General features: G+C 36.6%; 1 protein-coding gene across 2 annotated transcripts; it reads right to left on the bottom strand.

Moving 5' to 3' along the window:
• Positions 1–1,136: 1,136 nt before the first annotated feature.
• On the bottom strand, positions 1,137–3,683 carry LOC125223985 (U-box domain-containing protein 9-like). Of its 2 annotated transcripts, XR_007176813.1 has the most exons (3): positions 3,240–3,683; positions 1,688–2,834; positions 1,137–1,452 (listed from the first exon to the last, which is right to left on the bottom strand). XR_007176813.1 is itself a non-coding variant. In XM_048127311.1 (2 exons), the coding sequence occupies exons 1-2, from the start codon at positions 3,522–3,524 to the stop codon at positions 1,749–1,751; spliced, it is 1,371 nt and encodes a 456-aa protein (XP_047983268.1). In that variant the 5' UTR covers positions 3,525–3,683; the 3' UTR covers positions 1,473–1,748. The 2 variants fall into 2 exon arrangements, 1 of the variants encoding a protein (XP_047983268.1); XM_048127311.1 differs by lacking the exon at positions 1,137–1,452 and having other exon boundaries at positions 1,473–2,834.
• Positions 3,684–10,759: the final 7,076 nt, after the last annotated feature.

The raw sequence follows: 10,759 nt of genomic DNA, 5'->3' as shown, positions 1-10,759 counted from the left end.
TTTTGAAAAAAAAGGTTTGCAAAATCATATCCAAATTTATTACTCCATGTAAAATCATTATGAAACAGCAGCATAGGGTGCCATATGTCCACAAAAAGTTAAAAAGCTCATTTTTGCAAAATGTTAGGAAAATGAAGTTGTGCAGTCACACATGGTAGACCCCTTTTTTTCTTTCCCATCAATTTAATCAGTGGGTGTCTCTGATAACAACAATGGCAATTTATGTGACACCTATTTTCTCTTGCATTATCGAGTTAACTATTTTCCTTCTTCTTATGTGCAGAATGAACACGTTGGCAAAAATATTCTATTTCAAACAGTGAAAGCATAACCATAATAATTCTAATGTTCATTTTTTTTTTCTTTTTTTGGCGCAATATCATTTTTTGTTTTATTATCTGGATGAGTTGTCCTATTTTGGGAAATAGCGTCAAATACCAATATTTTGGAGAGGTTCCACCATATAAGGAGCTCTTTGACATTGCCTGATATTTAATTTATTTTAATAAAAAATGTAAATTTAAGTCCTTTGCCAATTATGTGATTTTCAATCAAAAGAAATTATTGTGGATACACACACTGACTCCACCTAGTTTCCATGTTAGCTCTGAGGTGGCATAGTTTGTCTATTGCGACTGTGATATGTATTAGTATTATATTTATGAAATAGTAGTATTAATATTTAATACACACTATTTATACACAAAATTCATATAAAAGTAGTGACCCCTATTAAAACCCCACCAAACATTCTATCAAAATACACCAAACATAAATTATTGACATGCACTAGAAGCTTCATTCATTTTTCCACATACTTATTTTAACACCAAGAATTCATTTCATTTATTAATTAATTATTTCAAATTTTAAATATTCATTATTTATTCATCATATCACCTCAGAGTTAGCATTATCTTAAAACTATAGTCTGTAAAACTGAGTTACAGCGGCTTGCTATTGAGAAATATAGAGAAGATAGATAGAACGAAAAAGAGGGCTAAGGAATATCACTATACCAACACTTTATTCCAATCCTTTCATCATCTTTACCCAAAAGGTAGATTCTTATATTCATCGACCATGAACTAAGGGCGTGTTTGGCGACACCCGAGAATATAACAACCTGGAAGACGTCGCAACAGAAACAAAAATACGAATATCCAAACAACAGAACCTTATCGATTCCCAGTTTCAGCCTGCTAGCCGTCCAATGTATGACAGCAGTAAAAAAATAGAATGAAAAGCAGTGTTACAGAGAGAGATATTTTGATGTGTTGCTGACCAGATAAAGAGCAAGGGACCAAACACAGAAAAGTTTGGTGCCATTTTGATGGACCACGGAGCAAGACAACACAGGGCCATTCAATGTGCCCACATTACTCTCGTTGTGTCTCTGTCACGTGGAAGGGCGTTAGCATATGACTAAACACCCTCCAGTCGGAGACGAACCTGTTCAATACATCACAAAGTGTAGCAAAGGGAAGTAGTCTAGCTCATGTGATAAATCTAATAAAGTTGAACTACTAAGAATTCAATCAAAGCAAGCATATACTCACAAAACCACCGATGAACTTTTCACAGTAAAAAGCTTACTATTGAAATGAATTATTCACAACTATAAGCCGAGATCAAAACCTTTCTCCAACGCGAATATACACAAGGGGTAAAAGTGACCAAGAGATACCTCAAGATCGTTTTCAAAAGCAGGGTTGTCACCAGAATTTACAGAATATATGTGCTCACATTTATGCGCTGTGGTTGATGTTGACAGCTCTGTTCATCCTATCCAGAATGCCATTAGCCTTCCTCTTTGCCCTAGAAGTGCCGTCTTGAACGAGCTTAGATAGTGTGCGATTTCTGTTCTCCTCTTCTCTCATGTCCCTCCATGTACTTGGATCGCTGTAGCAGATTGTATGCAAAATGGCCACGCAGTTCTCCTTATTGCGGGGACAAGGATTCTCCCTTATGATGCGGAGCAAGCAAGGGACTGCACCCATGTCGATCATCATCCCAACCGACTTCTGGTTGGTCGAAAGCATAGCAAGAATCGCCAACAATTCATTCACATGTGTTCCTTCCTTGACCTTTTTCACAATCACTCCAACCGCGCCATCTTTTACAGCTTGCACCTTATTCTCATGGAGGATACACAGGCTGAAAATCGCAGATGCAGCATCTTTCATTGCCAAATCATGCCCTTCGTCCAGCAGCGTGATGAGGGGCTTCAAGCCGCCCAATTTCCCAATCATTTCCTTGTTTGAGTCGAGGGCGCTCAATGTGAAAAGGGCTGCAGCTGCATTGGTTCTTATCCGCACAGTCGCGGTCTCTGGCCTCACAGCATTAATAAGAATCTGAATCACATTAGGCGTCTCTGCAACGCGCCTCTTGTTATTATCGTGGATGGAGATGTTCAAGATCGTGGTGATAACGTCCTCTAGCAGGCCTTGATGAATCTTGGTATTCACTCGAGAGAGCACAGACACTAGCTGTGGAATAGCCTTTTCAGATTCAGCAAATAACGCACGAATGGAAGGAATTTGTTTTGTCAATTGGCGCAGTCTTTTAGCAGCTTCTATCTGGTCAGATAATAACGTGGATGACAACTTGGCCAGGTGATGGTGGACTTCCCGTGTGTCTGCCTCGGACAAGGCCTCCCCATCATTGTAATTACATTCTGGCAGTTTGATCCCACGAATCTCGCACCAGTTCGTTATCATATCACGGATCAAATGGTTTGGTACGAGAGCAGTGTGTGACAGCACCTGCTCGGTTTGAGGGCACGTCCTCTTCCCAGATTTAAGCCAGTTTTGAATGTAGGCACGATCATATGTCTGCCAATATTCACAAAACAGATCCCCACTTTTAACAGAGAAATTCAAAGATATTTGGAAAAACCCTACAAAACCAAAAGATAGGGAAAATTCAATCCGGAAAAATGGATCCAATCAACCGCATAGGAATTTCCCTCTTTTTGAGAGAAGCGACATTGAAACTCCCCAAAAATTCCCACAATGATCGGAGCCATCACATAAACAGACCATATTTTCACACACACAATTAGGCCAATTTAACCGTCGAAACACATACATTGACAGAGCATAATTTCACACACACACAATTGCAACCAAATTCATGACCTAAAATGAAGAAGAAGAAAACAGAGACACACAATTGATGACCTCAAAAGAAGAAGACAGACCATAATTTGACAGAGAGGGAGAGAATGGAGAACGAACCAGTCCGGTGCAGAGAATGACGGGATCACTCATGAGCTTCTTCGAGAGAGGGCACTTGAACTCCTCCGGCACGGCGACGGGGATGGAATCTTGACACTGGAGCTCCAAATCAGCAGTCTTCTTGAGTTTCAAATCCTTCAACACAGAGAGCATTTGCTGCGCCCTATCGACCGTCTTGAGATTGAGGTCTTCATCCTCCACAATCGCCTCCAACAGCTTCTGCAGCTCTTTCTTCAACTCGATTGCTTTGAGCCTGATCTCCCCATCCCCTTCGCTATTCGCCATATTATTAGCTCAACCCGCACAATTCAATTGCAGTTGGATACAGAATCTCCACTCGCTGCAGCATATAATTCGCAATTGAAATTGAATTCTCTCTCTCAGAAAGGGGGCTGTACCTGTATTGTATTTGTATTTGTATGCGATGCGAGTGAATAAGTGCTCAGTGTGTAGGTTTGGTTTGTAGAGAAGAGAAGGCGTGGTGGGGACGGTTATCAAGCAATCAGTGAATCCATGGCTGGACAGCTGGCACTAGGGTGTTTTCTCTATTCTCATGCACAATTACTGCCCTAACCTAATTTATTAATTAATTCACTCATTTCTTTGAGAATTTCGTTTTTCAAATTTTATGCTAAGAAACAAACCAATGAAATTGCATCTCCTCATTTTTATTCTGTTATCATTAATTATTATGGATGTTCATATCAGTGTTGTCACAGCGCAGTAAGTTACCAATATATTGTGCGTTGTATGTTATATTTCTATGTTTTACTGGTTATAGCATGGATTGTGAAATTTTAACTATGTGTCACTACATGGATGGTTTTTGGGTTTCAATTGTTTTAATTTTGGGTTTTGAGACTAAATTATTTTGTTAAATGTGTCAGCAGGTTTGAAGTCACAGAGTATAATTAATTATCAATTTGGTGAAAGGCTAATTTCTTAAGTTTGGAGTAGTAGTAATTAGAATTGACTATTTTTGTCGTTCAGGTTGCAGTACTATTGATCCCATAGATGAACATGGTTTCACTGTAATTTCTAAAGTGCAAATACCCTTTTTCACATTGCGTTTTCAGAGTGTAATATTACAATTTACAAAGTTCAATTTTTTAATAATCCTTAAACTTATAAATGTGATTATGTGTTGTAGTGGCCAACAGGAGAAATTAGGCATCGCAAAGAAAAATTAGTAATTATATTAATTAATTATTAAGTGTAAGTTTTGCATGTGATGAGAGGGATCAAAAGGGACATGTGTACTAGTTGAAAATGATAGGAGGACATGTGTGATGTCCTTTTTATTATTTTTGTGCATTTCTTTGGTCTAAAAGATGTTATTGATTACATACTGTACATTCAAAATAATAGTATAATAATATTGTTTAAATAATGAAAATATTAAAGAATTTAGTTTCTTTTTTTAATGCAACTGTGAATTTCACATTTTACTAATCTGCATTTCTATGTTGAACTCGCGAGAGATAATGACTATATAAAATTAAGTTAGATACATAATCTGCTTTTCAACGGGGGGGAAGTGTTAAACTTATAACTTAATTGCTAACTACAACTAAATAATAGTATTAATTCCTAATTGTCAATACGATCAACGAAAAATGTCAATAAGGCCATATGATTAATTCCAAAAAATATCAATAGGGGTATTAATGGCAATTAACTACATGTTTAGTTATAACTAACTTTTAAAAGAAATCCCAAAACTTTAAATGCATATAACATATATCAAATTAAAGATAATTTCATAAGGATTCCAACGATATCATACATGCATATATTCCGATCGTCAAAATTTGAAAAAAAATTCAAAACTTTTTAATTTTTTTGTACAAACAAAATGTCAACATACTATATATAATATGTCAATATAATACATGTAGAATTTCAATATAAGCAATGAGTTAACATTCTTAAAGCATTGAGTTGATATTTTCGTAACACTATATTAACATTTTCATCCAAAACCCTAATTTAGAGTTTTTTTATCTTTTTCGATTTAATTAATAAAAACGAAAATTACACGTGGCAAATTGTAGACCACACGTTTTCTAAAATCCTATGGCCTTAAATTAGTTGTAGTTAGCAATTAAATGATGAGTTAGCAATTGATCATTTCTCTATCCAGTGTTATTTGTAGATAAGTGAAAAGGAATAATGTAGATAGAATAAAGTAAGTGAGTGTAATTGTTGTATAGATTACCAAACAAAAATAATACTATCTCGTGGACGTGTCAAAAAATTATCGCTTATTGTGGGATTGGAAGGATTGAGTATTATTTTGAAATTTTTAATTAGGCGCGGTAGTTTCATTTTTAAGAATACTAAATTTTCAGAACAATTTTTATTTAGGGCATGTTTGGTTGTCAGGATTCTTTCTGAGAAAGTAATCTGATTCCTTAAATTTTAAATTCATGTGTTTATTTCGATTTTTAATTAAATTGGGAAAGTAATCAGAATCCGAGAACAAGAAAAATTAGTACAATTGTCCTAGCGGCAAGGTGCTTAGACATCAATGTATGAGGTGTCGAGTTCGAGTATAATTATAATATAAATAGCATAATAAATCATAATTATTATATTTTAAAAATTAATAATTAATCAATAAAGTCATAGTACAATTTTAATATATAAAATTTATTAAATTATAATATACATACATATTATAATTATTATATAATAATTATTATATTTATTATTATAATACTCATTTATTATGATGAATAATTATAATTATAATTATAATTATATTATTATATATTATGATTGAATAAATTTTATATATTAAAATTACACTATGACTTTATTGATTAATTATTAATTTATAAAATATAATAATTATTATTTATTATACTATTTATAGTATAATTATATTTTGATACTTTATATTTAAACTATCTATAATAATAATAAATATAATAATATAATAATTATTATTTATAAATAATAATTTATTAAATTTTTACAATATTATTCTTTTTTATAAATAATAAGTATATTTTTAGTTTGGTGTTTAAATTAAATATAAATTTAAAATTTTGATATTTTCCAAACATAGGAAAGTAAAGTGATTAGGAATCATATTTTCGGGATTCATTTTCTCGGGAATCATTTTCCTTGCCAACTTTACTTTCCCGCCACCTAAACATGGCCTTAGATATCCTATATTATTTTAAGTACGTATTTCTTTACTAAATTAACACATAATGTCCTATTTAATTTATAGGTAATTATACATTTATCGAATTCAAAGTTAGTCTTTTCATTACTTATTATAGAAATATAAACATATTAATTAATCTTCATCAATCGTTTGTGTCGTATATTTAAGAAAATTGAAATACTATAATATAAAATCTAGCGGTTCATTGTAGACCTAATTACTGCGAAAATATTAGATTTCCAACGGAAAAAGAAACTTAGAGTGTCTCCACCGGCGGACGTCGTCCGCCCACACCCGTCCCGAGTGCCCCTCCCATGGCCTCGCCCCTCGCGTGCACGTCCGACCGGACGTCCGCCACAGTGGCGAAGGTCGGACGTCCGAGATTTTTTATTTATTAATTATTTATTTTAATAAACTCTATAAATAGGGCTCCCCCAACTTCATTTTATTCACACCACTTGTGTTGACAAGTTTCTCTCTCTAAATCTACAAATTTCATTTATACTACAATGGAGTACAATAGGAACTCCCCCACCACGAGCGGAGGAAACACACCATCGATTCCCACCGGATCGGAGGGAAACTTTGCGGGGATGAATCCCCAAACGGCGGGGATGAATCCCCAGATGGCGGGGATGGCGGGGATGGGCGGTATGCCGGCGATGACTCCCCAAATGTTCTAAATATGTACACTTGGAAGAGTCAGATGGGTCAGATGATGCCAGGGGCAGCGGGTATGCCGCCAAATATGTCGGGGGTGGGTGGGACGATGCCAGGGGCAGTGGGGATGGGCGGTAAACCGCCAAATATCACGGGGGTGGGTGGGATGATGCCCGGGGCAGTGGGGATGGGCGGTACGCCACTAAATATGTCGGTGGGTGGGTCGATGCAGCACAGGAGCCCGAGCCCGAGGATGCCTAGGGAATCTGTCTATCGGCCATATATAGATTTGTTGGCCAATGATTCCCCCAGTACTGTTCCGGAGACTCAGTACGCTGGCATCGAGACTTTCTCTTTTGAGGATCTGGGGCTATCGCCGATCTGTCAGACTCCCGATGAGGCGGAGCCTGCTGCAAGGGGCGGGAGCAAAGGCAAGGCCAAGGCCAAGGCCGGGGTGAAGGGGCGGGGGCAGAGGCAAGAACAAAGTCCCGAGCTCTTCATCGCACACAGGGGCAGAGGAGGAGGAGGGTGAGGATGAGACTGAGAGGAGGACGATCTGGTCCGTGTGGGAAAATGTCGCGCTTGCGAAGGCATGGCTCGGTGTTGTAGAGGATCCCTATGTCGGGACGAACCAGTATGTTGACCGAATGTGGCATCGCATTAGTGCCGCCTACCTCATAGTCAAACCGTCTGGGGCGAAGCCTCACATTCCCGAGCAATGCCGGAAACAGTGGCTTCGGTTGAGGCCTAAGCTCAGTCGTTTTGCCGCCCTCTACCAAAACAACATGCGCATGGCAACCAGCGGCATGTCTGAGGATGATGTGAGGACACGAGCCTTGGCCGAGTACCCCGACAAACAGTTGAAGCTCAAAGACTTTGACCAATGGGAGGCCTTTCTCGTGGTCAGGGAATCGCAAAAGTTTGCGATTGGCGTCGAATCGGGCTGGAAGCGGACGAAGATCAACTCTTCCGGTGAGTACAAGAAGAAGTGTTGGTTCGCACGAGCTCCCCGAAGCCGAGGAAGTGGCCCCGCTACCACGAACAGACTCTCGCCGTCGTTGTCGCCCGATGGGGCAACAGGCTGCGCAGCGGATGGCGAGGGGAAGCGGCAGCGGGTGCTACGAGGTCGAATCTGAGGCCCCAGGAGGCCCAGAGAACGACCGTCTCGCCGGCGCGCAGCTCACGAAGACCCTGATGCAGAGCACGAGTAGGTGGTATATTGCGCAGGATCCAGTGTTTAAAAGGCTATGCAAGGATGTGATCGACCAATGTCGGCGCGATTTAGGGATGCCACCCATTGATGATTATGGCGTCGAGATGGGGGCGGGGACGTCGGAGGTGGCAGCGGCACGGACGACGGGGACGAGGAGGAGGAGGAGGAGTGAGAGCCGAGGGTATTATGTAATTTTATTTTTAAATTATGTTTTTTTTTTAAATTATGTTTTTTTTTTTAATTATGTAATTTTTTTTTATGTAATTTTTTTAATGAAGTTTTCGAATCTTCCCGTATTCCGTGTCGACGTTTTAATTCCGTAAATTTTAAGTCTGTAAGTTGAATAATTGTGGGAAGAGCTAGTGGAAGTCCTAGTGGGAAGTCCTAGTGCAGCGGGAAGGACTAGTGATGTGATAATAATGGGAAGGGCTAGTGATGACGTGGTAGATAGTTTTTGTGGAAAAGGCTAGTGGAGGTACTAGTGGGAGGGACGCCACCGGAGACACCCTTATGCTCATTGCCATGTGATATTGAATAACAGATCACCGAAAAATTTATAAATAGGTTTTCGGCAGTAAACTACAAATTTAAATCTAAAACGTAAAATAATTTATGTAACTGTTAATCCTATACATGTGAAATTTCAATTCTTTTCAATTGACATGAGCAAAAACAAGTCATATCTAATAAATCGATCTCATAAACCCAAATTGGAATATTGTACGTCAAATATGACATTGAAATATGTACATAAATATTTATTTATACATTTATTTGCCATTCATTAAACAGAAGAATTAATTAATTTAAGTAGTGGAAATTTGACTAACAGCATAATCGCACCGAGAGAACTGCTGTGGAGCCGGGTTTTATTCTGCTTTCTCTTTATGGAGTAATTTTTAGATAATTAAATTAAGTAATCAACCGACATTAATTACATCTCGAAGTCAACATTCACCTTTAGACTCATTAATACACTTTATTAATTGTATATTTATAGTGGTTCAGCACCTGATTATTCCTTAAATATGAGGATATGGGTTCGATCCTTGCTTTTAGTGGAAACCGTTGGGACTATGGATTAATCCTCGAGCCTCTTCCATGAGGAATAAAAAAAAAGTTTTATGAATTTCTTTGTCACACATAGGGTGAGCGATCCTATACGGTGATATTTTACCATTTATTGTTAAAATTGTACAGATTTAATTTGATCTATTTATTACTAGTTAATTAGGATTTGATTGGTAGGTACTAAGATAATAAGAATACAATTTAATTATAAGTTAGTAGAATATATAATGTAATTTTTCTAAAATGGCTATCTAATTGAATACGAGTGCAGTTTTAATTTTTTAGAGTAAGGGGAAAAGAATAAATCAATTCCATTACGATATAATTACTCAATATTAATTGTTTTTCTTTATCTGTTTGTTAAACATATATAGTTCAACAGAAGACTAGAACAGTGAATAATATTCTTTTGAGCGTGGACTAATTTTCTTTTGATTTGTGACCCATATTCAAAGGTAGGAAAGGATTGCCGAAAGTTGAAGAGATCTCAAAATTAGGGAATTGGATTACCGCAATTTCCGTAATTTTATTACTCTCACACTTCTCCATAGAAAACTATAAAAATGCAAAAATCACGAGCCTTTCATGATTGTTTTTTTTATAAATCACAAGACATCGTTTACTTTTTAACGCATCAGATTTATTTATGAAACTCGTTGGTCGGATTCATAATGCTAAAATTTCAAATAATCGACAAATTATATTGTGAAATTCACTACAAAATATTAATGATGGATCTGCCAATAAATTTTCGCAATCAATTTTGTTATGAATACGTGAAACAAGCATGCACAATAATGAGTCTTCAATAGATCAAGATTCATTATAACAGAATCTAAACATTACTAAACGAATCAAGTTTTAAATATCTGGAAAGTTATCATATTGGCATATACTAATAAAGATGTTAATATACATAACAAAATGAAATGGTTAAATATACAGTCAGGAGTCGACGTGAAGGGAAGGTGTAGAATATTTTTATGAAGATATACTTTTTTCTATTTATTATACGTGTTTGATACGAATGCAATTTGGTCCTCATTAATTAAGGAGTAATTAGGGTGGAGTTCAACTCACATGACTTAACTACTTTGCTTCCGATTTTCTTAAAATCTTATTTTAAATTTGTAGTGAACCAAATCAAGAAAACACATAATATTTAGATTTTTTTCAAGGCCACCGCCAACAATATTTCTTTTGGCGGTGGTAGACTATGTATCTATGATCAGGTAGTATAATAAGATATTTATAATTAATTACTTGACAATTTCAATCCAAATTATTCAAGATAACAAGCACATGACTATATAACACATGATACCTTTTTCAGAGTGTATGCTGAACATTAAAAAATGAAACACCAATAGTTGTAATTTTCACTACGTTGAATGTCAA

Source organism: Salvia hispanica, chromosome 4 (genome assembly GCF_023119035.1).
Source record: "Salvia hispanica cultivar TCC Black 2014 chromosome 4, UniMelb_Shisp_WGS_1.0, whole genome shotgun sequence".
In the NCBI taxonomy this organism is placed as follows: domain Eukaryota; kingdom Viridiplantae; phylum Streptophyta; class Magnoliopsida; order Lamiales; family Lamiaceae; genus Salvia; species Salvia hispanica.
Note: the sequence above shows the minus strand (reverse complement) of the source record. Positions and strands in the feature narration are given on the sequence as shown.